Below are 25,622 nucleotides of genomic sequence, written 5' to 3'. Positions count from 1 at the left end.
AAGGGATGGGTTCTGTGATGGGCTTGTACTTGGTTTAAAGTTGAAGGTAATGAAGGAAGACTTCGAGTGACACCTTGACAGTCATGTAGAGCATAACCAAAGTCAAGTGGTAGGCCGCACATCACTAGAAAAAGCCTTAAATCCAGCGCCCTGATACGAACCGTTGGTGGGCAACTACATATTCATCTGTTCTCCTCTACCCTCCTCATTCATTCTTCTCTCCTTGGGTTGCTTGGAAGGAAGTTATAACATGCATATTAACTGATCAAATATTATGACCCCTCCTTGTTGCATTCGGTAAAGCATATCAGAGGCAACATATGTAGATCATGCATTGTAAGAGGTTATCTTATGTCTGCAGAATGATGTAATTGGTTTGGGCAACTCTACCAGATAAGGTGAACAGAGAAAGATCATAGAGTATGTTAAACGCTGGAAACTATAGTTTCTATTCTTTCCTTTTCGGTTCGATGTCGAGTTGTCAGCCAAACAAAAACAAAACACTGGGAACCATGATATCTATATAAGTTGCCAATTGCTTATACTCAAGATCCATGTCCATTTTACATGATCAAAGCGCCGGGCAAGACCGCCATATCCGGGCCGCGGCACGTTCGGTGTCGCCGAGAGGGTTCATCATTCCCTTCGTAATCGGAGCCATACTCGCGAGGGTCCAGCTTTGCGCAAAAAGTAAACAGCACGCTGGTGACAGTAGACAATACGACCAAATGAGTGTGCCGTGACAGGTTTGGCCTGGTGTCGACCTCGTTCGTATGATTTTTCTTCTCATCGCGGTGTTGAATCTGGCCAAGCGTAGACGCTACGCATCCCTGCCAACAACTGATAACACTGCTATCATGCCACTGCCACTAATACTGACATAAGACGGGGTTGCCGATTACCGATTATCGGCCTCACCTCCGACGACGTTCGGGTACCAGCAATCGATTAGATGAGAACCTAAACTTGGTCGACTTGAAGCCTTCTAGCAATCTGGTGATGCTTCACCAGGGGTATTAGTGAACGGAGCCGTCACTGATGTGTGGCTTGGCAAATTAGTACGAAGTTTTGCAATCACGTCTCTGTCTTGTTTGCGGGACTCAGGTTGCTGCACATCAGTGCTCTCTCTCACGCCGGAACAGAGCAAAAGACGCTTTTCTGTGGTCGATAGCCTTATCACGACAAAGCAATTTCTAACGGCGAGAGAAGTTGGGCCGTCATGCGGGCCGGCCCCAGACCTAACCTTCGTGGCGGAGAAAGGGAACTCCGAGAAAGTCAATCAGACGAATGCCCTCTTGCCGGGGGTGGGAAGATCGGGGGTATGACAACAATTGTTTCACGCCGCTGGTATGTAATTACTGACTGAGAACCGTTGCTGCTGCTGAGCGACCCCTGTTCACTTACGACCGACACTAGCGGGATAGGCCGTTTTTTGAGTCACTAGTCGCTGCCAGGCACCAGGAGAGGGGCCCCGTCGCGGGAATAAACGTTACCTGTCTGTGCGCATGGGAAAGTGAGTGGGTGGAATGGATGGAATGCGGCCCAACGAAACGAAAAGGTTTCGCTTCGCTCGCAAGGCCTGCTTCCTCCAGCTAGCGCCGGGAGCCCCAAGATCCGTTGTGGCCACGACCCAAGGAGAGGTCACGATTCTTCACACGTGTCCCAGCACCGGATGCCCGGCGCTATCGAAAGAACGGCGGTGAAACCCCCTCCCTCCCCCCGGGGGCCGTATTTTGGCAGCGACGTGGACAGCCGCCGGCCCTCTGAGAGACTCTGCTGTGTCACCACCTGTCCGAAGCACGGTCCAGCGACAGTCGTTGCGTTGCTGAGGGGGGTGGCACGGTTTTGACAGCCAACAGCGGTACAATCGAGGAGGGGCACGAAGCGGGGAATGTCGGTTGCCCAGTTGCTTAGCATCAAGCAGCAGGATTCGTAGGATCCAAGCTGGTGTTTTGGCAGTCCTGGAGTTTTATATGCGCTCACGTTGCAATATGCTAGTTTAGTAATGGCACTCTGCGTTGGGATACTCACCTGCAGATCCCCCAATCTCCCGGTTCCCTTGGAAGAGATGCTTTGCAACAGGTAGCTATCAATTAGGGAAACGTCGATTCATTTGCTGATGCACTTGCCGAGACGGCTGAGGCGACCAACGGTATTCCGATCCGCGATGCAGCATCTTATCATGGAAGATTCTTATCTGGTTGGCGTTCTTCGTTGGTGATGGTTCGCAGACACTAGTTCGTGCTATCGATTCAGTTCGCATGCCCCATGGAAGTGGGGTGAGGTGGTGAGTTAAAGCACAGAGTGGTCGACAGGGTACATTAATAGTGTGATGGCCAAGTATTTTCATGCAAGTCGTGGCCAGAACAGTAGCTAGAGCGGCCGGGCTTGGGGGAGTGACAGCCGTCTTACCCAGGTTTCTTTGGGCTCCGGGCCTTTTCCAGGGTGCCGAACCAATATACTGACAAGAATGGGATTCAACTGTCATTGAACTATGGTGTCATTGTAGGTAAGTAATTATAAATGCGGGCTGCAGCGATTGCTGCTGTTCATGCCGCTACTGCTGCATACACGTGTTGAGAATTCTCTCCCATATCTACAGTACGTGTACATACCTGCATACTCCATAGCCTTCAGCAGTTCGTATTCGGACGGAAGAGTTGCACCCAGGCACCTGGCAACCATGATCCCTGTATCAAGACGATCCCGTTGCCAAAAGAAAGTCCGCCGATCGGCCGCTAAGATGAATGCAGTGACTAATCCAGTACCCCAGACTTTCACACTTTTTAGGAATGGCATTTCCCGCCAGTCACCAGTCAACGACAAGTGACAGGTCAAGTCGTGACCTGAGTGGATATGACAGGGAAAAGGTAATCAGGAAGGCAATCAGGTTGCCTTACTGCAAGAAGGTATTTTCTCCGAGAAATGGATAACAGCCAGCGATGGTGATGTCAATAAGGCGTGATGTCACAATGGCCATCGTGCGTCGTGTCATGGCAATTTTACAAAAGACAAGGGTCGTGGGACATTAGGGGGAGGGGGATGATTAGCGATTTCCCGGCCGTGAATTTCTTCAGTGTGTTCAGGGGCACGCCTGGACCAGATGGCGAGCCCTGCACGGCCATGACAGCCCAACTCAGGCGGGCCTCAAATTTCGGCTTGTTCCCTCTTCCTTGTCACAGGCGTGTTGTGGAGAGAAAGAAAAACAGCATGAGCAGAACGGCACGTGTGCAGAAGACATGTGGCCCAAGTTAATCCAGCGTGTATCGTGCCTTGTAGCTTGAGACTGACTCTTCCTATTCTGCTCAGCTCAGGCTGCGACCTACAAGGATCGGGACCCCACCGCCGACCGAGACGCTGCCTTGAATAAACCTGTCGACCTGCATTAAGGGATGCAATGCTTTCTGATTGAGAATCATGGCCGTTTCCCAAGCAAACACCATGGCAAGTATGTAGAGGTAAGGGGCTTATTGTCAAGATATCCATTCTCAGCTGGATTACTCCGTACATATGGTCCTTTTAGAAATCTGACAGGTTCGAGCGACCCTGAACCCTGATCTATAATTGCCCTGACATATGTAAGTACACATCCATCAGCCGTGCCCACCGGCTACCCCCACGAATTTGTCCCCCCTCCCCCTGTAGATTGTAGGCAGACAAGATCCTGCAACTTACTTCCTGCCAGCCTGTTGAGCTTGGCCATGTCATCTCAGCGGATTCTTCTGGGCCAACACATATCGAACAGCCCGTTCGCTTAATCCCGTTCCTTCTGCCGGTGCTTCTCTGACTTCCAGAAGGTCCATAATACGCGTTGCGGGACCGTTGCATGGAGCTTGCGAGAATCCAGTTTCATCATACCCTTGCCTAACTTTGTCAGTTACGGCCGCAGAATGCCGCACCGCTGCTGCATGACTACTGCATGACAAGCAAAAGGCAGATTGCCCGCAGCTCACTGACCTGACTCGCTCGAATTCTGAGGTGGAACCATACCACGTTTGATTTTCCCTTTCCCGTTCAAACTTGAGACGAATTCTGTTCATCAGCCGAACTGCTAATTTTGACCTCACTTCATTCCCGTGCTTGTTCATGAAAGCCCGTACACACTTTTACTGCTGCGACTAACACGTCTTTACTGCTACTGGCAATCACGCTCACTTGGGAGGGACCGAAGGCGAACTCGAGAACGAGATGGACAACATATTGGCGGTTCAGCAGAAGCTGGACCTGTCGAGGAACCAGATCCGCATGATCGAGCTGCAACCATCGCCAGACCTGGAGGACCCGATAGTGTGTCGGCTAGTGAACCTGACGCTGACGGATAAGCTGGAGTTCATAGCCCTTTCGTCGCTGTTGGGCGACGCCCCTATCACCACCGAGTACATCACCGTCAATGACCGGGCCATTCGGATACCCACCACCATCGAGCAGGCGTTGCGCCACATGCGCGCCGTCTTCCTCCCCGCCATGTCCCTCAACAGCAACAGCAACGGCAAGTCATCATCGGCCGAGGAAATCACACCCATCCAGATACACAGCAACGGCAGCGGCGGAGGCAACAACCGAGAAATGATGTGGGAGAGGCCGACGGGGCAACAACCACAATCGCCACTCCGGCCGGCGCGGAAACCGCCCACGTGGCTGGTCAACGTGCTGCGCAACGTGCGGTCCATCCTGCCCGATCCGCACAAGTCGCGGGCGGTGGCCCGGGACCCGCGGCAGACGCCCAACACGCTGTACGTGTGGATCGACGCGCTGTGCGTGAACCGGAACAGCCCGGCCGAGTCGTCGGGCCTGCTGGGCCACATGGGCGCCTGCTACCGGCAGGCCAAGATGGTGATCGGGTGGCTGGGCCTCAAGGGCCCGGACACGGACCTCGGGGTGGAGGGGGTGGCGGCGTTCGAGGCGGCGCTGCCGCCGACGTTCGGCGAGCCGGGCGACGAGGCGCTGCACCCGGAGAACTACGCGCCGCGGCACGAGTGGATGAAGAAGCTCGAGCCCATCTGGGGCGAGTGCGCCAACAGCCCCTACTACCCGGGCATCTACGACCTGCTGAGCCGGCCCTACTTCAACCGCAACTGGATCCTGGACGAGCTGGCCCTGGCGCGCTACCCGGCCTTCCTGATCGGCGACCGCATCATGTCCTGGAACCAGGTCCTCGCCGTCAACCGCATCTCCGAGGAGATCCACGACCACGAGTCCGACGTCTGCCCGCCCGAGATGAAGTACCTCATCCACGAGTGGCCGCTGGGCACCGTCTACACCCTGCTGCGCGAGCACGAGAAGCGCCAGCGCCTCGAGCGGCAGCAGCCGGGCTACACCAAGACGCCGTCGCTGTCGACGACGTCCAGCTCCAAGTCTCGGTGAGAAGAGCGGATGATGATGATTGGGCAAACGACGAGGAACGGGTACCACCAAATGAAAGAAGAAAAAGAAACGAAATCAGGGCACATGACGGATGAGAAAGGAAATTTCACGGATACAAAAGCGGCGAGTGGCCGTCTCTTGCTCCACTCGGCAGCTTGCGTGCGCGCAGACACACGGGTTTTACTTCTGGATGAGACATACATAATGCATCAAAGCGGCGGTTCTGGCGTGGGAGAGGCGTTTGGGATTGCAGCACATACCTTAGAAGGAGTTCGACTGTCACGGCCGATACACAACAATACCCCATTTTCGCTTTTGGCTTTCCCTTTGTTTTTGGCTTTTTCCCTAGGCGGAGGTGGGAAGGAGGGAGGAGGTAGACGGTCTTATCCATGATGAAGTTTAAGTCTACGGAGTGGGAGACAGGCAACATAACGAGGCAAGACTGACGGCATCTTATGAGACGGGTTCGTTCAAGCACATAGTTGAATACACCGACTTGTCGTTGACCCCGCGGGTTCATACATGGCGAAAAAAGCAATGTCCAACCCGCGTCTTCCAACCAATCACGGGCCCATCCCATGATTCTTGCTTGCTCGGGTTTCGCTATGACCACGCAGATTGCTGGTCACATCTGCTAGACGAAAGATGGTAACACTCTGGATTGGCGCGGCAATATGGGAAACGAGCCAGCCACCGTCTGTGGCCGGTAGACAGACATCCAGTGTGCGCAGTGCGTATCGGTAAAGCGTCGCCAGCCAAGCCACTAAAACGCCGATCTGCCGTAGACGCACAGCGCCCGGATCAACAATCAACATCTGGAATGCTCGCCGAAAACTGCACCACCACATCCGTCTCTCCCAGGAAAAGAAGCAAGTCAACTCTGGCGCCCTGGGATTCAATTGGGCGACGGAGCCTTCAGTCCGCCGCCCAGCGTTTCTCAACTAGGAAGTTGCGATTAACACGAGCTATTGTCGCTGATAGCGATGGTGATTGGGGATGCTTAATACGAGCCAATGTTACATTGTAGTCGCAGTGCATAACAGACTGTTCCCCCAAAACCGGGGATTGGATGCATACATCGGACGATATCAACCACCAGTCAGTCTACTATCGATAACATGGACCGATATAAGAGTGTATATATATATAGGTGTTGTAGCTTAGTTATGGAGAAGACCACATTCATTACCCACCGCCACTGCTTCCTCGTCCCGTTGACCCTCACTGCCAAACCGTAGTCAAGATGAGACTCTCGCTCGCTGCAAGCCTCGCCGCGCTGAGCGGCCACGCGCTCGCCCACGGCGGCGTCCAGAAATACATCATCGACGACGTGACGTACCCGGGGTAAGTCCGCGAGACTCTCCCGTTTTCCGACCGGCAGTGCATGCACGACGGCCAAAGGGGACGAAATCTGATTCTCCTCCCAAACAGATATGTGTGGCACGAGCCCTTCGAGGGCCAGTCCCAGCTGATCCAGCGCTCGTGGCACTCGTACCCGATCACGGACCCCGCCTCGAGCAACATGACGTGCAACTTCCGCGGCGCGGCGGTGGCGGGCGCGTACCACGCCCCCGTGCGGGCGGGGTCGACCATCTCGGCGTCGTGGAACGAGGACGGGTTCGGCTGGGTGCACACGGTGGGGCCGCTGATGGCGTACATGGCGGCGTGCCCGGGCGACGACTGCACGGCGCTGAGCACGACGGACATCGCGGGCCTCGACTGGTTCAAGATCGCCGAGGCCGGGCTGCGCGACGGCCGCGCCGTCGCCGACAAGCTCGCCTGGTTCCAGTGGGACCTCTGGGAGAACCAGGTCACCGACCACTGGGACGTCGTCGTGCCCGCCGCCCTGAAGCCCGGCAAGTACCTCCTCCGCCACGAGATCGTCAACCTCGAGCTCGCGCCCGTCCAGTTCTACCCGGACTGCGCGCAGCTTGACGTCCGCGGCTCCGGGTCGAGCGTGCCGTCGGCTGAGTACTTGGTCAAGTTCCCTGGCGGTTACTCGGTGACTGGTAAGTAATCTTTTCAAATGGCAGCCTCTTTTCTAGTTTCAGGGGGCTGCGTTGCGAGAAGCTGGAAGCTGACTGCAAGCGAAAGATCCGGGTGTGGCGATTTCCGGGCACCTCGACATGAAAACGAAGGTAAGTTGGTTCTGTTCGGTATCAAGACGTTTCGCAGTATCTAATTGTCTCCCAAAGAACTACACGGTACCTGGGCCCAAGGTGTGGAGTGGCTAAGTTAGTCACGTCAACATTCAGGACTTTTCTCGAACATCTAGTGGTATTGATCTTCGAAGGGATGCCACGTAGTGGGCTATCTAATCGACTGTTTGTCAGTTAGTTAACAAATGGGCATAGCTGCAAGCAGATGTAAGTAGAAGAAGGGTTCCCAAGGGCGAAAGGATGAATCGCTATAACCTAGAAGAAATGCACACTGTTGACCAACATGCTATGCTGCTGTAAGAAATATACTGTTAACTGAGGGGAATAGCCTTTGGTACAGTTAGGTGGGGAGATTGGAGTGTGCATCATCCTTTGCTGCTGCAATATTCGAGATGATTATGGACTCGCCTTCCAGCCCCCCGACGTGCCGCACGCTCGGATTTCCACCGAAACAAACACTCGGCCTCCCGCGAAACCTTGTCTTTATTTTAACGGTCAATGGCCCCGCCAAGCCAAAACGGCACGTGACAATTGTCTCACAGCTGTGCGATGCGCCTTCTTCTCTTGCCCACAAATGTCGCAAAATCGCCTACGAGGTTGTGGGCAGATCATGACGCCACCAGGGCGTGGGAGATGTGGGAGGCGCTTGGGGGCCGGGCGGGGTTTGGCAAGTACGATGTAGTAAACACCGAGCTTAAGCATGTCACACGATTTGCTTGCAACACCGATACGACCGACAGAGTTGCCTTCATACCATCTCATTTTCTCGCCATGAAGTTCCTCTTCGGTGGCGCGATGCCGATGCATCTGTTAGTCTTGCCCGCTCTCGCATAGGGAGCGACTCTGCGTGCCCTACCTGATGATTTGACAACACCTCTTCAGCAACGGATAGCTGTCAAGGATGCCAATGGTAATCTACTTTGCCCCGGACACTGATCACGGCCCAAAGAGAATGCTAATGGCAGACAGCTATATCCATTGGGTGGAATACGTACCAGCAGCTAAGCCAACCATGTGTGCAATATGGGACATCCGCCGACCACCTAAATCAACAATCATGCTCAAGTGATTCCGTGACATATCCCACCTCGAGGACCTACGCGAACACCGTGACACTCAGCGGCCTCGCTCCCGCCACCACATATTACTACAAAATAGCTTCGACAAACTCAACCATCGAGCATTTCTTCAGCCCGAGACTGCCGGGTGACAAGACGCCATTCGCCGTGAACGTCGTCATCGATTTGGGCGTGTACGGTGCCGATGGCTTCACCACCCAGATGGACAAGAGCAAGCGCGACACGATCCCGCACATCGAGCCGGCCCTCAACCACAGCACCATCGGGCGGCTAGCGTCCACCATCGACGACTACGAGCTGGTCCTGCACCCGGGCGACCTCGCGTACGCCGACGACTGGATTCTGGAGGGCCACTACTCGAAGCACAGCACATACGCCAGCCAGATCCAGGCCGCCCTCAAGAACTTCTAGAAGTGGTTCGGCAAGGGCCACCGCACTCTGCGCGACAGCGCCAACGCCTACCAAGCCATCCTCGAGAACTTCTACGACCAGCTGGCCCCTATCGCGGCGCGCAAGCCCTACATGGTCAGCCCGGGAAACCACGAGGCGATCTGCATCGAGGCCCCCCTGGCGAACCAGGTCCTCTGCCCGGCGGGGCAGACCAACTTCAGCGACTTCACGACGCGCTTCGGCCGCACGATGCCGACGGCCTTCGCGTCGACGTCGGCCAACGCGTCGGCGCGCGTCCTCGCCAACGCGGCGCGCCGCCTCGCCAAGCCGCCCTTCTGGTACTCGTTCGAGCACGGCATGGCGCACGTCGTGATGCTGGACACGGAGACGGACTTCGCCGCGGCGCCGGCCGAAGGCCCCCGGCTCCGGGGCCGGCCCTTCGGCGCGCCCGGCCAGCAGCGCGCGTTCCTGGCCGCGGACCTGGCGGCCGTCGACCGCGCCGTCACGCCCTGGCTCGTCGTCGCCGCGCACCGGCCCTGGTACACGACGGGCCCCGCCCGCCACGCCTGCGCCGCCTGCCGCGCCGCCTTCGAGCCCCTCTTCTACCGCTTCGGCGTCGACCTCGCCGTCTTCGGCCACGTGCACAACGCGCAGCGGTTTTGGCCCGTGGTCAACGGCACGGCTGACCCGCGGGGGCTCGACGACCCTAAGGCGCCTATGTACATCGTCGCCGGCGGCGCGGGGAACATCGAGGGCCTGGCTCGGATTGGCGCCAAGCCGTCTTACACCGCCTGGGCGTACGCGGACGACTTCAGCTACGCCACGGTCTCGTTCCTGGATGCGAATCGGCTGCAGGTCGACTTTGTCCGCTCTGCCACGGGGGAGATGCTGGATACGTCGGTCTTGTACAAGTCACACAAGGAGCGGTTTGTGGATCAGTTGTAGTTGGTAGGATAGCTTATCGAAACCCGATGACATTCAACAGTGGTGAAACAAGTAATGTTAGTCGTTGCAAATTAACCTAATAGAACCATTTTGCCTACAGGGACCACCAGCGTTGTGAAGTCATCATGACTCATCCAGTTGATCAGCTTGAACTTGTGCCATCCAATCGTGTGTTTTGACTCCTGCTACCAATCGGATGTATCTCCTCTGGTCGCCATCGCCGGTTTCGGCGTGGCCAGCACCCCTTCAATCAAACCAAGCGCCAGGCATGTCAAGTGGACGCTCCTCGACGAAATCCCAGAACTCTCCGGCAAATTCGTCGGTAGGTTCGTTGATCAAGATCGTCCAGTCCTCAACGCTGGGACCATACGTGAACCCGTAGAGATGAATGACGTATCCTCTAAGAGGGTAGTCAGAATCCACCAAAGTATACCGTCCAGCTTTGATCGACATACTTGACATCGAATCGGTGTTTCGTAGGATGTCATACTCTTCCCTCCCATACTCCTCAATATCAATACCAATTGCGATTAAATCTCCAATCCATGCCTGAAGGGTTGTGTTAACCTCTTGAACTTTTCTAAAACGATTCGAAAACACCCGATCTAGGCTAACCAATATTAAACGAATGAGTGGCGTGATATCGGTTTCGACCATTTCGCAGGCTCCAGCCCAGTATGATCCTAGCACCAGTGGGTACAGATCAGTAGTAAGCATGGCCTTCTTCGCAAACTCATGTAGTCTGGTAGCCTCACTCTCATCCCTATCACTTAGGCGGGAGAAGGGGAAGGCGATGTGATGAAGCAGGGAAAATCCATAGTTAGCCCAGATTTCATCGCAAACCGTTTTCGGGTCGGTAGACCACTCTGAGCCAAGAATGAATTGCTGGACTTGAGTTTCTGCGTATGCAAGACTGTCCAGTCTATCCAACCGAGAACTTAATTCTGTTTCTTGGTGGAAAGGGCATGATACAGGCTGGATGCGCTGGAATACACTCCAGGACCTGATGTATGGACAGTTGCACATCAGGCCTGATGTCGGGGTATTCGGCTCAGGCACATCTGCCTCGAGGATGAGGAGTCGAACTAATTTGTCCGCGTTACCAAAAGAGCTATTGAGACTAAATCGGGCCACCGGTGCGCTAGGTTTTGGCTTGTGAGTGATTATCCCAACGAAGGGGTAGTTTGAATTGACTTACTCGCCCCATCGATCCTTTTCTTCTAGCCCCACACCCATTTCAATCAGGAGCATGGATGTTTCTACTTTGCCACGCGATAATGCCCACTAAGTAACATGAGCAGTCAGCGTACTGTTCTGGGGCTGTTCTTTCGAATCCCTCGATAGCTTACATGAAGCAGAGTCCAGCCGTCTTCATCGCGGTCAAACGGGGAGGCTTTCCTCTGGTCGAACAAGGATTGCAAACCAACGGTGTCTCCACGTTCGGCCATGGTAAATACCGGGTCAATTTGCGGTCTGTCCGAGTAAAGACGAAGCTGAATATCCCACGACGACCTGTACTTCGACACGTGTAGAGAGAATGAACTGGCTAAGCCAGCCAGCCACCATGGTGGCCTGACTTCCACGTCAAGGTCTTTCTGGCCGTTACGGATCGATAAAGTGCCGAATGATGACCAGGGTTCCCAAGCTTTAATTGCGCGTTGGTTACTCTTCCCTGTGGTGCGCGAAAGAGCACTGGGCTTGTGAACCTCCTTGGTTTCACAGTCAGGTGGGGAGGTGCTCTTGTCTTCGATCGGCTGTAGCGTGGTAGTCTGGTCGCATTGCACGTATTGCTGCACCTTGAGTGTGATGATATCTGGTGTCGCGGTCAAAAGTGCCCTACTCAGGACAGTCAATACTCGCTCAACGCAGCAGATGATTTTCAGTTACCGGGTGTATGCTTCCTGTGCGAACCGTAAGACCTCCAACGAGTTTTTCAGCTGCTCTTCCAGTCGTCGCAGCTCGTCCTTCTTGAGAACCACCTTGAAAGCAGTCAGTCGTTTTCGGAATCCTCTCCTAGAGGTGATTTGTGTTGATAGGTCATCGACAACATTGCTGAACTTCGTTAGCGCCTTGCGGCAATATGCAAGACTTCGTATTGCTGTTGAGCTGTCCCAGAGCATTGGCGGCAATCCGGATTGGCTGCATTGCCTCTCAAAATCCCAGACCGATGGATAGATCAGTTCGAGACGCTCTATGAGGTCCGAAATGGTTTCTGGTGCGTCATTCACCTGATCCCAGAGTTTCTTCAGCTTGAGGATCGCCCCTCCCGTAGCGACGCCAAGCTGCGCGACGGCGATTCCGCTGGCAACGACACCCAGAGGTTCAGTCATCGTTGGCCAAGCAACCCTGGAAGAAGAGAGACGAAGATAATACCGACCAAACGCAAATTGAATAGATTAGAAAGATTGTATCATGGAGCCGATGTGGACAGGTGGTTGAGTTATTTGTCTGCAGTGCCGTCACTTTGAAGAAGGGACTGAAATGGAAGAGAAGGAGGAAGGAAGCTTCCCAAAGAATTTCTGAGGGACGGGTTGCTTGCCAAAATGCATTTCTGCCCAGCGGGCAGCCTGGCACTGCCACCACAAACTATTTTCATGCAAGATGTAGTGTCACCACACTCCGAACCAATGTAGCTAGGTAAGCCACGGGCGACAAAAGAAACAACCAGTAAGGCTCTGGTAGGTTTGGCTTGACAGTTTCCCAACAGGCGTCATTAGGAGAAACAAATTCTTGTGTCTGAATATTTAATCCTTGGTATCTGATCGTTTAAGTCATGTCTCATTCTTAATAGTATGGGAAGGCGATATATCTGATTGTTACTGCTACTGGTGAGGCTCGAAAAGGGGCATCTTGCCATCCCACACGAGATCAGATGCAGTAGTATGTGTGCGGGGTAGAGTGCTGTCTCATGCTGTCTCATTTAGCATTTGAACACGGAAGCATCTGTGTACAGCCTCAGCAGGCCCTGTGGCAAATGGAAATTGGGACCAATAATATGCACTGCAGCTGGCGATCCAGCTGGCGCAGTCCCAATACGCCCCCTAAGACTCGCCCCACTGTTGAGAGTAGCCCCCAGATGCGTTGTCGAACTTGATTGCTCCGACTTTGATGTCAGAATATAACAGATCTTTCACTGCTTATTTGGTGGCGGGACGTCGCACGTGACCTCAACTTACCCAACGAAACTGAAGCTCTCTTGCTGGGGATTGTCGTATACACCTAACTCGTGTGAGCTTTGTTACCCGTGGGGCAATCTCTCCCGCTGCTCATAGTGCCTTTCGATTACGCGCCAAAGCAATACCCTTTGTATTACGTGAAGGGTACTTGCGGCCATAGCGTTTGCTATATTCCATTCTCAATCTGTATTAAGGGCTTGCGCCACGTGGTTCTCAAAGGGCAAAACACCGGTCACGGCCACCGCGTCAGCGCTCGGCAACGCCTTTCGAAAAACCTGCGACCCGGTGTCAACAGAGTACTCACACACGAACTTGACCGAAATCAGGACGGGACTTGACCTCCTTTGGAGGAACAGTATCAGCCAAGAAGACTCCCGCCAGATGAAGGCCCACTTTGCTCGCAGCTAGTGCCTGAGTGGCGTTATGGTCTGGGCGATCTCGCACGTCACTAGGGACGCCAAGTACTCGAAGACACTGGCAGAAGTGGCCCCCCGACGACACAACCCTCGTGAACGAAACGACGACGAGGACAGCGACTCCAAGGACGACGGCTTCAAAATCGAGGGCCATCACAAACTGCAGTGTCGCTGGACCATCTGCAACGAGGACTGTCCGACGGACTGGACTCGCATGACGCGAAAGGACAAGAAAGCCCCGGAAAGACGATTTTATGGTGGACAGCACCGGGTGTGACGGTCATGGCTTACAGTAAGTTACTTGATACGCTTCTTTACCCCCTTTTTAACCTCGCGAGACGAGCTCTGATAAGTGATGCAGCAAATTTTGTTGCCCACCGGATCAGCCCATAGCCAACTCTTGGTCTGATCATACGCTTGAGAACGTCAAGTTGTTGAATAAATAGTCAAAGATTGACATTACGGGACGGCTGTTGAAGGGTCATTGAAGACTGCTTGCTAAGTCTATCTAGCCGTTTTGCCACCAGTACGTGTCGTCGCCGCCCTTGCGGCATTCCAAGATCCAGTCCCCTCCTCCCCCAATCCTTGAACATCTCTGGAACCAAACGTCAGGTATTTCTCCGACGTTCAACTTCATCCATCCCCGAAAAGTGGGAAATTGATCGGGATCTGGGGCGAAACGCCGAACAGACCGCGTGTCCAGCAACCAAAGGAACGCAGAGGCGTCACCTCGCCATTTCTGCTCTTGGGGTAAGCGAAAAGTGCGAAACATGCCGTCTCTATATGCAGTATAGCGTACCTGTTTCGTTGCACAGTCGGCGGCAACGTGCAGCTGAGGCGGGTCCTCGGGAAGCGCGGCGAGCGAGCGCAGGGCCTCGTCGTCCACCACCAAGCAGTCGCAGAACCGGGGGCTTATCGAGGTCTCAGCAAGGGGGGGATCCTGCCCAACCCTGGCGACCCACGTATCAAAGACATCGCAAAGGAAGCAGATGTCGTCGTGAGCGGCGCGGTTTAGGTGAGGCAGGTCCAGCCTGTCTTTGTCTTCCAGAAGCTCCACGCGGAAACGACGCCCCAGCTCGTCGTTGATGGACCCGTTGGCCTTTTTCTGGTGCTGGGCCTCGCCTTTCTCGCCCCACATAGGAAATCGGTGGATATGGAGGTGGTACTTCCGCATCCAGACGTCTAGTTTGGCAATAGCGGCGGGAAACATGTCATCGGATTCTGGGGTATAGACAGTACGTAGAACTTGGCCGAAGTCAATAGGAGAAAAAGTAATCGGTAGGCAGGAGTAGAGACGCGTATGTCTGCACTTACTGGTGTAGCCCCAGGAACCACGAGCATACGTACCAGGTGGCTGGGAATTCAGATTATCTGATAGAGTCAACATGCAAGTCATGGCATTGGCATCTCGATTCGGAATGGGAACCATCAGAGAGTCTGTCGTGAGCTCCCTGGGGATTTCCTCAAAGGCTTCTTGGATAGACATGATGATGTCACTCATGTGTGATAATCAAGAAGAATTAGAGGAGGTAACCTGCTTCTTAAAATACTTTGGCAACAAACATTGGATCTAGTGGAGCCTGCACTGACCTTAGCACAAGGCAGCAACGGGGTCCTTGACCGTTACATGCATATGTACATGTATGCAAATCGTTTGGTGGTATCAGACCCGAACCATTCTTTACCTCGGTCAGTTGGTCATAATGGAAAAGCAAGGTGTAGTTCTCCTCACTGGCATTATTAAAGGTAAATTTATACTCATGAGAAAAGCTATGGATGTTTGGCCGACAGATGCCAACAACTACCCCCTTTCCACCTCCAATGTAGGCATCGGCCACGAGCTGACACGGCGCTATCTCCTTCGGCCTAGCCACATAGTCGTAGGGAGCATCCGCTGCGATAAGTCATCGCCCGCCGTAACCGACCTACTTACTATGCAGCCCGCCCACGGCTCCCAACTGCATCTCGTGCACATTAAGAGCACGTCTGCCTCGGACCCTGCGCAGGCCATCGAGGTGATCAAAGCCTTGGGCATTGAACATCTCGATGTCGTCATCGCCAATGCCGGGGGCGGTCCCTTCCCTGTCGTTCCCCTCGACTCGGTGGACGCGAACGATACGATGACCACGTTTCAGACCAACGCCTTCGGTCTTTTGCTTCTCTACCAGGTCTGCAAGCTGCTGCTGCAGAAGGCCTCGTCTCCCAAGTGAATTTCCGTATCGACCGGCGGCGGCTCCATTAGCATGATAATGGCCATCCGCTCCTACATTGGCCCGGCGTATGGCACATCCAAGGCGGCATTTAATTGGATTAACTCGTGAGTCTTGGTCGCTCTATTTCCCCACGCTCTTCTCCATGGGTGAAATGCATTCAACATCCCCGCCGATTCGAGTCAAAAGTGCGATCCGTTTCCAAAACGAATGGATCATTGCCATTGCTCTACATCCAGGGTATCGGGGTTCCTTCTTTGTCCCTAACCTCTGCCAAATTGGCTATGCATTTCGCGTAGGCATGTTCAGACCGGACCAGGCAACTCTGTCGCCCAAATGTTTGGGATGGAAAAGGCGCCCCACACCATTGAACATTGCGTTGAGAGAATGATGACTGTAGTGTGTATTTCTTTCACATCGATCGACATGCGCCAGGCACTAATTCCGTCTGCCAAGATCGACGAAGCAGCTCGCGAAGAGACTTCTGGGAAGTTTATTAGGGCTATCGAGGATATGAAATAGATTGGTAGTTGGTCAAGGTCCAGGCTGTTGTAGCCGTATTCGAAATGTACATTATCGATTCCATTATGTCAAATCTCAATACATTACCATTGACGTCTCCAATATACCATGGATTATCCTGCTAGTTGGATTACTGGTGGTTGGCCGCGTTCAGACAGGCACCCGATTCATGCGGTGTCCAGTGATCGTATTAAACGGTGTCATCATGCTATTCAACCGTCATAATCGTCTCGGTAATCTCTGACCCACCTCGGATCGCTCCACGGCCTGTCCCTTTCCAGATCGTACGGCGGCGCCCTCTGGTCATATGGTACGACCCCGTCCTGCCAGGCTTCGGTGCCCGGTTCGAGGAGGCCCATGATCAGCCGGCCCGGGATGACGACGCCGCACTCAAAGTTGGACCCCCGGTGAGCTTGGTGTGGCACGTCGCCTCGTTGCCCCTTTTCTTGTCCTCGGTCACCGACCCCCACGCCGACCGCGACAGGTTAGCAGATCCGACGTAGATGTAGTGCGGCACCTCGTCTGGTTCGCTAGGATCGTATGCCATGATGAGCTTTTGGTGGAACAGCCTACCCGCGTCTTTGGACCGATAGTGATGAAATATCTCCTTGACAGCTTGCGATGCTGTAGCCCAAGGCCGTAGGTGGCATCCGATGTTGCTGGCGCCTTCTTGGGAGTCCGTGTCAGCTTCCCTGACATCACTAACCGTGGGAAAGAACAATTTTATCGGAGGCACCGAATCTCCGCCGTCATCTTCATTGACTTCGGGAAAGCCAATGTCCTGTTTACCGAGGGCGCATTTATAAAACGCATTCAACCACTGCGCCGAGATGTTGCCAATGCTAGCCGCGCATACCTCCAGCCTGACTCTGCCGTCATCAGACTTATCCCCAAGACCCAATCCAAGATGCTTCACGATCTTCCGAAGCCGCAGTAAACCATGCTGTTCCGCCTTGGGCCCGGCGAACGTGCCCGGATGCGAGGTCACGAGGTAGACTTTGACCGAAGCGTAGTCGTACCACCCCCGGACCGAATCCAGGAATGCCGCCGGCGTCCCGAGCGCCTCCATGTGAGCCATCAGGGTCCCTTCAAACCCCGCGGGCAGCCGGCTCGCGCGAGTGGCGCGCCTCGGGACATCGTGGAGATACCAGTGGTTGTCGCCCAGCGCGGTGTCGATGTCCATCATGTTGCACGACGTGACCACGATGCGCAGGAACGTCGGGTAGACGAGCAGCAGGATCTTGGAATGCGAGCAGCCCGCAGACCAGGCGTAGAAGGCGTGGATGTTGGTATGGCCACTGCTTTCGTCTGATGATTGCTGCGACGTCCGGTGCAGATCCTCGAGGTGCGGACGCAGGGTTTCCAGGTTCTTCTTGGCCAATTTGCCCTCGCCGAGCGGAATGTCGGCGCGGCTAGCTGCGCTCTGGAGAAAGGGATCATTGTTCGGGTCCCGGCCGATGTATATCTGCGTGTAGTGTGAGCAGTTGAAGGAATAGATTGCCTTGGAGATGTAGCTTACTGGTACAGCATCTGTTGAACTCGTAGAGATCGGAAGATATGGGAGAAACTCTTCGTCAGCGATGTAGAACGCGAATATGCAGGCGGAGACCAAGTGCTCTTTGTTGATAATGTCACCAAGCCCGACGCAGTTCTTGTCGTTGAGTCTTCCTGGTGTTCGCGTAATCCGAAGGGCGCCGTTCGGATATGCCATGTCTATTGGGGATGAGCGCCGTTCTTCCATGCCAGGGGATGGCGAATGCCTTGGAACTTTGTTCGAGACTGGCGATACATCTGAGCCTTTCCGTTTCAGATCTGAACCCGAAGCCTTCACACTTTTGCCTCTGCTCCCTTCTGAGCCAGTGTTTGGCATTTTCCGTTCCCCTCCCATCCTGGATAGAGGACTGTAATCTGGTAGCTGGAGATGCAAAGGATACTTGGCAACAGCTAAAAGTAGACTCAAATAGTTCGGCGCTAATAGTGAGATACAGATCGCAAGCTGTTCCGTTGGTGAAAGATGGGTGAGAGATGGAGTCTGAATTAGTGACGATTGACGTCACTCCTAAATGTTAGTAAGACGTCTTTGTTCTGAGTGTGGCTGAGGTTAAGCCACCTCTGGAAACAGTTTTTCTAATGAGGTGTCTCGGCCTTAATTTCAGTTGCCTAGCTGTCAAGCAAAACAGCATAAGCTCTGTGACTCGCGCACAATAAACAATGCGCTATCCCAAAAGTTGCCTAAACCTTGAGAAGCGTGTTATGCTATTGGCCAGTATAAGTCGCATACCAAGTAGTCGAATGAAACCGCTCAAGAGACTTGAAGACACAATCTAAATCACACAACAGAATTACAACCTAAAAGCGTTCTCATATCACAGACTTCCTGTTAATTTTCTGAACGATGGTAGCTAGCCACCCTGCCTAGACATCATCACGAGCTCTTCAATCTCCTTAAGCTGCTCGGCAAAGTGCGCCTCCGCCACGAGCGTCTCGCGGATAAGGACCGCGGCCGTTTTCGCCTCCGCCCTCTTGTGCCCGCCGTCCTTGTTATGGTGCGCCGAGCCCGCACCACCACCCCCACCGTCCTCTTCAATGGGCATTTGCGCGTCCGCCCCCGCCGCCAACAGCGCCCGCACCCCCGCCGCCCAGCGCTCCTGGTTGCGCCGCAGCGCCGCGTTGCAGTCCGGCCCGCCCGCCAGCAGCCGCGCCATGGTCCGACGCGCCTGCCCCGGACGCGACGCGAAGCAGTGCCGCCGCGCCCGGATCAGCCCGGCCCAGATCCTGGCGCCCGCCGGCGACCGCAGATCCAGCAAGGCGGTGGCGCGGCCGTGCTGCAACACGGCCTCGGCCAGGGCGGTCGCGGGGAAGTCCGTGTGCGGCGCGCGGTAGTCGTCGACGAGCGCCTGGCTCGCGGGGATGGCGTCGCTGGTGCTGGGGCCGGCGGGGACGACGGCCGCCCGCAGAAGCTCTTCGAGAAGCAGCTGCGGCGACTTGCCGGTGCTGCTGGGTTGGCCTCGACTTAGTGGCTCGAGTGCGTGGGAAACGTAGAGGACCAGGTTGGCCTGGATGGCGAGGGTAAGGAAGCTTGTCCGCTTCGGCGATTTGCCCCGCTCCATCGGCTCGAAGCCGGCCCAGTGGTGATGGCAAAGACCTGGGAGGTCTCTCTTCCATTCCTCGTCGTCTCCAGAGATGGGTTGGTGGCGCTTCAATGACTCGGCCCACAACCTCTGGCATGTGGAATCGAGATGGTTCAGCAGCGTTACGTACGTTCTCTTCCGACCATCGTCGTCTCCTAATCCCCCTCTCAGCTCCGACTCAACTCTTGCAGCACATCGCAATGCTCCTATAATCAGAATCCAGGCCTCTGGACAGACTTGAGGCCGGTTGTAGGAAACAGTCTGCATGAAGGGCCGGAGGACCCCGGGCTGGAAACATTGCACCAGTCGGATATGGCTGCTGAGTAGTGACAGGTCAACGTCAATCAAGTCAGGGAATTCACCCGGCGCATCGCCAAACAACTTATCACATACGTCCCGTCGAGTAGCAAAATCCTTGGCCGCTGGGTGCACAAAGACGACTCGCTGTCCCGGCTCCAGGGTCGACCCTTCGATTCCCACAAGTTGCACGCAGCACGTTTCAATCCGGTGAGCCATCTGATCGCCGAGCCCCTGAAGTTCCTTTTGGGTGAGATCCACGTCCTTTTGATCCAATGCTCTCAGTCCTCCTTCTTCATCCCTGTAACCCTCGAGGGCGAATGCCAAATTCAAAAGGGACAGAGGAAGCAAGGAGGTCTTCGAGGCCCGCGCCATGAATTGAAAGACGTAAGCGGCACCTCTTTGTTGTTTGGGCCCCCTGCCTTGAAGCATGTACATGTACAGTCCATTTGGGCCTCCAACACGTTCTGGCAGGGCCTGGAGTGTAGACCTGAGTGTTTTGAGAGAGCGCTCGAGCAGCACGTCCATGGCCAGTCTAGCCCAGACAATGTCCCCTCTGGATTTCTGGGCGACCTCATGGCAGAGGGGATTTGCATCGGCGATATTAGACACATTGTCCTCATCAAGTCGTCCCGCACAATACTTCACAATCGCTTCTTCGTACTGGTCTTGGATGTGAAGCCTCGGCACGCTCTCGAACGCCTCGCTGAATATCGGCAACTCCCGACTGGATACGCAGAGTTTGATGCGCTCCTGATCGGCCATAGATTTGACGAGCTGGGTAATTTCTCGGTATCCGTGATCAATCCACGCCCTCTCGGCCACGCTGACCTGCCTGTTATCCTCGTCGCTATTGGTGGACTGATCATCGGCCAGTGCCTTCTCCTCTGGGGTCTCAGGCTGCCCCTCCTTCTGGCGGTACGAGTCCAGCCCGTCGATGAAGACGGCGAGGCGCAACCTGTGAGACTCGTGCGCGAAGACGCCCCACAGGGCCTGCGTCAGGTTGACAATGGTGTTGAGAGACGCTGTGGGAGGCGACGAGCCCCGGAACATGGCCGGGAACGCTGCCGAGATCAAGTCCTTCCTCTGAATGAGAATCTGGTACAAGGTTGACCGAAGGATGCCCTCGTGGGTTTTTTGCAGCTGGGAACCGTCTTCAAACAGGCATACGATGACCTTTAACGCCCGGCCCCCGTCCGCCCATCGCTCTAATCCACTCTGAGTCCCGGCATCGTGATAGAAGGCGTACTTCATGAGTGTCGACTTGCCGCAGCCTTGCCTCCCGCTCACCCACATCAATGGTTGATTGCTATTTGACCATCGGTGAAACGTAGAATCAATCTCTCCAGGTGCCTTAGCTGATAGTGTCTGTGAGGATATGGACTGGTACTCATTTTCCATGTCAATAGTGTGCTCTTTCTCGAACATGCCTTCAAAATAAAGCAGATCAAGGATATCTGGCGTCCGGTTAATACATTTTCCTTAAAGGATATTCAGCTAAGCAATACGAATTCCTACTGACCTTGACATCTTTGTTCCTTAACCTCAGCTGCGTCTGGTAGAAGTCAGGATTAATATGTTTATACGGGCCATATCATGTGACCTACCACTAGATGAAGGACCTTGGATCATCCTGCTCAAGTGACCAAGAATTTGAAAGTAACCGGAGTCACTTCGACGGGAAAATCTGGCGATGTCGAAATGATCCGCCCTGATGGTGTCGATGGTCACGCTGGGTCCCTCTTCGTGCGTGGCCGCCTCCTTGGAGACCATCTGCAGAAGATGAGCAGATTAGTTGATTATACAGCGTGTTCTTGAGGAGTTTTATGCATACCTGACCAGAAGGCGTTGGTCTATCTTCCAGGATACAGACGATCTGGACGTCTCGGGTAAAGAGATTGAAGTCCGTAACCACCTTCTCGAAGAAGTCGGACTGGGCTTCCATAAAGGACGAGAGCGTCGAATTCTCGTGGTGTGGGTTCAGGCGAGAAACCTCGGCGAGGGTCTGGCCGATGCTCTGGCCGGGAATTGCCAGATGCACTGTCCCGAGAAACATGATCCCTATCAAGTGGGCATAGATGGTTGCGACGCCCGTATGGGCTCCGTTGCCGTATATACGCGAGATGGCGGCCGTGGAGATGGCCTCTTTGACCACGATGCCCCCATAGCCATGTGCGATGAATATAATGGAACGGGTTTCAAGCACGCCACGGCGGAGTTTCACGAGGTCTTCGAGCATACGGTCGGCAATGGAAGATTCATCAGCCACCTTTGCCAATGCGGGCTCGCTAGTGGCGCCTAGATCCCAACCCCACTGTGAAGGTGTGTTAGCATCAGCACATGGTAACTGGTAGTAGTTGGAAAGCGGGTGCACTTACGGAAATGACTCTTATGCCTGGAATGTCTCCGCTGAGTAGGTCTTTTGGCCAGCACACGTCGGACTTCGTCCATGAGTTTTCCCTATGCCCGTGCAGATCATGGACAAAGACTATGTCTATATCAACTGCACCAATGTTTCCGTCGACGCCGTCGTAGAGGATACAAGCGCCCAACGGGGCATCGTTTCCCGAAAGATCGAGTCTGGCCAGCGGTTCTGGGGCGTCGTCGAGTTGTGTTGAGCTAGTTGTGGTCGAATCAAGCCTGCCTGAGCTCATGGACTTTTTTGTCTGCTCGCTCCGCGCTCCAGGCGGCTGATACTTGGATGACTTTGTCCATCGAGCCAGCGTTTGCTTTATCCTCTGCATCGCGACAAAACAGTTCTTTTCGCAGACCAGTCGAGTGTGTCCTAACGCAAGAGTGGACGGCGTGTAGATTCGGCGGTAAATTATTTGCCGCGCAGACGACTGGAGGGGATGGAGTTAAATCCGCTGGCCATGAATGCGCTTGGGCAGCCTAGCAGGAGGCGTTCAGCGGGACGTTCAGCCCGTGGCCCCCGGGCACCAACTGACAAGGACAGGGGCATTTGCGAGGGCTGGGCGGGGATGTGGTCTGGAATCTGCTCTGTGAGCGGGGGTTATCATTTCTTCAATCACAGAAACGACGCCTGGAAAAGATGTCACATACTCGGAAACGTAGGTGAGGCCTCATCACACCTGGAAATGGAGCTGAGTCCATCCTGCCGATCTCCTGGACATCATCCGTTCAGCATTATGACCTTGATTGAGGCTGTCAACTCTCGATCCGAGACGCGTGGTGGTTGAGATCGGCCCGTGTCGTATTCTTCAGTGACTCTCTGCTCGTTTTCGGTAACGATCGTACGAGTTGTGTGATTGGCATGCATACCGCCCTGCAGACGTCAAAAATGACAAATTGCAACATCCCCTGTCGGCGGGGCGCAACCATCACGACGCCCAACGAGCAACCCGACGCGGCGGGCCTCTTCGCTTTTCCGAGGCCGATCCAGACTGCCGGTAAATTAGCCCTGCCCGCAGCATCCGCATCGCCGACCGCTTAGCCGCCTAGTATGCCTGCAAATGGTATAGGATCATCTGACGGCCAATCAGCCAACGCGAACATGATAGCCGGCCCCAGCACCTTGCTATTCCGCCGTCTCCGTATGTCTCTCCCTTACCTCAAAAATGGATTGGGCGTTATAAACTTTTCTGGGCCTTCTTTGACTATATGCGTGGCAGCCCATTATTGGTAAGGTGGCCGTTGCGGGTTGCTCCCCGTGGCGTTCCTTCGTTCTAGTGCTGTGTTGGGTTGAGGATTCTTGGCTTGTGGTTCTACAACAATGTCTTAGACCCTGACAGCTTGCTTCGAAGCCAAAAAGGGCTGCGTAACTGGCTAAAATCAAGCAAACCCTTACATGATAAACTTTCTTGGCGTGTAGCGATATCAACCGGGGATGGGGGACAAGATGCCCCCATTCACGGAATATCGTGACGCGCTATTCGCGCGTATTACCACTGAAAATATGAAAGAAAGACAAAACGAAAAATAGAACAATGTTATGCACATAGGTGGAAACATATTACCGGTGTGAATGGGGCAAAAAATCAGCAGGTCAATATTTCAAGCGAGGAGACTTGAGAGACATGGCCTGCGACATAGTCCAAAAAGGGGTCCATAGACAACTTAACCTCGGCTTCTCCAAATCCTGGCAGGAATTTCGTGCATAAATATATCTGTACGTGTTGCTTGTCATCTACCCACATACTCAATCGTAGCCACAAGCCCGCCTTGAGAACCGACTGCTGTTACATTATCCATTGTTCTTCTACCCTTAGCGAGCCGGCGAGTCTATGTCAACCACCATGCGAAAAGAAGTCATGGGTTCGCACGATTACGTGCAGACGCTCAAGGGCCAGAAGCTCCGCTTCCCAGATTTTGACCACCTGCTCAGGACTTGGCCGCGAGGAATGAGCCCACATTACGAGGCTTTGAAGAAGATACACGAAGAAGAACTCACACAGTGAGTAAACGCTGCACTAGAGGCCGGCCAGGATTCGAGAGAGATACTGAAACAGAACCAGGCTCCTCGGCCCCGGAAGCAAACGTCTTGAGGCCGCTATAGCAGGTGAGCTGATCTATCGTGTACTTTAAACTTTCCCTTTTCTACGGTGCACTGACTGCGGTATAGCGGAGTTCTCTTTAAATGCGGCAACATGGGTAAGTGCGCTATAAAGAGATACAGAGCGGCACCGAAAGGCACAGTTGCGGCGTAGTTCGAAACTAATCGTACTAGTGGCCTACTTCCAGTTTCGATGCTGTCCGCTTTGCATCATACCTCGTAGCATGGGTAAGGGGAATCGCCCCTTCAATAAACACACTGGTCTCGCGACAAGATGCTGATATGTGCTTTGAACCGTCTCTAGCTCTACGTTTGGGACAATGAGACCGACAGCCCAGAGTTCAATCAAGACGTCTGTCTCAACCTTGAGGCGGGAGAGAAGTTCCGAGCCGAGACTCGAGAACATATCAAAGCCTATCTTGACGATGGAAATTGGGGTCGTTATCGACAGAGGCCGCGCACAGAGAAGATCTCGTCGGCACTGGCCAGCTTCAACCCCGTGGGAGAGCCGGCGGCTTTCCGGATGACCAGTGGGCAGAGGGTGCTCTTTTTGCGACAGTTGCTTCGCTTCGTCCAAGCCACGGCCTATGAGCAGCGATCGGAGCTGAGTGGGGTGGCCCCGACTATCGACGAGTACCTGCCAACTCGCATGGGAACTAGTGGTGTTGAGACCATCTCGGCGTGCATCGAGTACGTCTAATTTCCTGCCTGATCCAAAACAAAGGCCTCTCTATGCATCACCTCCACATGCTGACTAGGGATACCCTTCACAGATACATGGTCAACATCGACCTGGGAGATTCCCTCCGAGCAGACCCGGATATCCAGACCATCTATGCCGAGAACAACTGCATTATTTCCATGATGAACGACGTATTTTCCCTCCGGAGGGAACTTCGGTATCCTTTCTATAACAACGCGTAGGCCCTTCTCATCTTCCTTCAGCCCCATTAGGACGTGTCGTGACTTACCCTTTGAACATCATCCTTATCTAATACACTACCTACTAGTTTGGCCGTCCTATACCACGAGTACCAAGATCTGCAACCAGCCATGGACCAGATCTATGAGATTGTGAAAGCCAGCGTGTCTAGGTTGGACTCTGCCGCCGAGCGGCTGCTGGAGCGCTACCCTGACCGGCGCGGCGACTTGGAAGCCTTCATCACGGGGGCCAAGACCATGTGCACCGGCAACATCCAGTGGAGTATACGCAATAAACGATACAACCTTGGCTTCTCCAAGTGCGATGGCACCGCTGAGATTGTCATATGAGGAGCAGAAATAGGGTTACTTTTGAGCATATGAGATAAATTTCAGTTCAAATCCACAATCTTTTTAGAAAGGCACGCTGTCTCACATGGCAAACAAATGGAATACTCTTGAACAAAAGTATGTGGTGTCAAGGTAGCCGAGATTAATC

General features: G+C 54.2%; 10 protein-coding genes across 10 annotated transcripts; 6 read left to right on the top strand and 4 right to left on the bottom strand.

The window, feature by feature from the left end:
• Nucleotides 1–4,188: 4,188 nt before the first annotated feature.
• On the top strand, nucleotides 4,189–5,364 carry PG998_004327 (uncharacterized protein; the record flags this gene model as incomplete). The annotated part of the gene is made up of 1 exon (XM_066871145.1): nucleotides 4,189–5,364. The coding sequence occupies one exon, from the start codon at nucleotides 4,189–4,191 to the stop codon at nucleotides 5,362–5,364; it is 1,176 nt and encodes a 391-aa protein (XP_066734895.1).
• Nucleotides 5,365–6,607: 1,243 nt separating this feature from the next.
• Nucleotides 6,608–9,013, top strand: PG998_004326 (uncharacterized protein; the record flags this gene model as incomplete). The annotated part of the gene is made up of 4 exons (XM_066871144.1): nucleotides 6,608–6,708; nucleotides 6,796–7,373; nucleotides 7,459–7,502; nucleotides 8,489–9,013. 4 exons carry the CDS (start codon nucleotides 6,608–6,610, stop codon nucleotides 9,011–9,013), a joined length of 1,248 nt encoding a protein of 415 aa, XP_066734894.1.
• Nucleotides 9,014–9,124: 111 nt separating this feature from the next.
• Nucleotides 9,125–9,937, top strand: PG998_004325 (Acid phosphatase; the record flags this gene model as incomplete). The annotated part of the gene is made up of 1 exon (XM_066871143.1): nucleotides 9,125–9,937. The coding sequence occupies one exon, from the start codon at nucleotides 9,125–9,127 to the stop codon at nucleotides 9,935–9,937; it is 813 nt and encodes a 270-aa protein (XP_066734893.1).
• Nucleotides 9,938–10,183: 246 nt separating this feature from the next.
• On the bottom strand, nucleotides 10,184–12,267 carry PG998_004324 (uncharacterized protein; the record flags this gene model as incomplete). The annotated part of the gene is made up of 4 exons (XM_066871142.1): nucleotides 10,184–10,940; nucleotides 11,136–11,221; nucleotides 11,287–11,773; nucleotides 11,825–12,267. The coding sequence occupies 4 exons, from the start codon at nucleotides 12,265–12,267 to the stop codon at nucleotides 10,184–10,186; spliced, it is 1,773 nt and encodes a 590-aa protein (XP_066734892.1).
• A 1,269-nt stretch (nucleotides 12,268–13,536) lies between these two features.
• On the top strand, nucleotides 13,537–13,806 carry PG998_004323 (class V chitinase; the record flags this gene model as incomplete). Its single annotated transcript, XM_066871141.1, has 1 exon — nucleotides 13,537–13,806. The coding sequence occupies one exon, from the start codon at nucleotides 13,537–13,539 to the stop codon at nucleotides 13,804–13,806; it is 270 nt and encodes an 89-aa protein (XP_066734891.1).
• Nucleotides 13,807–14,037: 231 nt separating this feature from the next.
• PG998_004322 (ankyrin repeat-containing domain protein) lies at nucleotides 14,038–15,015 on the bottom strand (the record flags this gene model as incomplete). The annotated part of the gene is made up of 2 exons (XM_066871140.1): nucleotides 14,038–14,750; nucleotides 14,844–15,015. The coding sequence occupies 2 exons, from the start codon at nucleotides 15,013–15,015 to the stop codon at nucleotides 14,038–14,040; spliced, it is 885 nt and encodes a 294-aa protein (XP_066734890.1).
• Nucleotides 15,016–15,301: 286 nt separating this feature from the next.
• Nucleotides 15,302–15,739, top strand: PG998_004321 (uncharacterized protein; the record flags this gene model as incomplete). The annotated part of the gene is made up of 1 exon (XM_066871139.1): nucleotides 15,302–15,739. One exon carries the CDS (start codon nucleotides 15,302–15,304, stop codon nucleotides 15,737–15,739), a length of 438 nt encoding a protein of 145 aa, XP_066734889.1.
• Nucleotides 15,740–16,622: 883 nt separating this feature from the next.
• PG998_004320 (ubiquitin interaction domain-containing protein) lies at nucleotides 16,623–17,972 on the bottom strand (the record flags this gene model as incomplete). The annotated part of the gene is made up of 2 exons (XM_066871138.1): nucleotides 16,623–17,726; nucleotides 17,781–17,972. The coding sequence occupies 2 exons, from the start codon at nucleotides 17,970–17,972 to the stop codon at nucleotides 16,623–16,625; spliced, it is 1,296 nt and encodes a 431-aa protein (XP_066734888.1).
• A 691-nt stretch (nucleotides 17,973–18,663) lies between these two features.
• PG998_004319 (uncharacterized protein) lies at nucleotides 18,664–22,433 on the bottom strand (the record flags this gene model as incomplete). The annotated part of the gene is made up of 5 exons (XM_066871137.1): nucleotides 18,664–21,146; nucleotides 21,212–21,244; nucleotides 21,297–21,462; nucleotides 21,524–22,003; nucleotides 22,068–22,433. The coding sequence occupies 5 exons, from the start codon at nucleotides 22,431–22,433 to the stop codon at nucleotides 18,664–18,666; spliced, it is 3,528 nt and encodes a 1,175-aa protein (XP_066734887.1).
• Nucleotides 22,434–23,945: 1,512 nt separating this feature from the next.
• PG998_004318 (uncharacterized protein) lies at nucleotides 23,946–25,474 on the top strand (the record flags this gene model as incomplete). The annotated part of the gene is made up of 7 exons (XM_066871136.1): nucleotides 23,946–24,103; nucleotides 24,165–24,208; nucleotides 24,272–24,300; nucleotides 24,377–24,430; nucleotides 24,507–24,892; nucleotides 24,976–25,122; nucleotides 25,213–25,474. 7 exons carry the CDS (start codon nucleotides 23,946–23,948, stop codon nucleotides 25,472–25,474), a joined length of 1,080 nt encoding a protein of 359 aa, XP_066734886.1.
• Between the last annotated feature and the right edge of the window lie 148 nt (nucleotides 25,475–25,622).

The sequence above is a fragment of the Apiospora kogelbergensis genome (genome assembly GCF_038363985.1).
Source record: "Apiospora kogelbergensis strain CBS 113332 chromosome Unknown utg000002l_segment0_segment0, whole genome shotgun sequence".
Lineage (NCBI taxonomy): Eukaryota > Fungi > Ascomycota > Sordariomycetes > Amphisphaeriales > Apiosporaceae > Apiospora > Apiospora kogelbergensis.
Note: the sequence above shows the minus strand (reverse complement) of the source record. Positions and strands in the feature narration are given on the sequence as shown.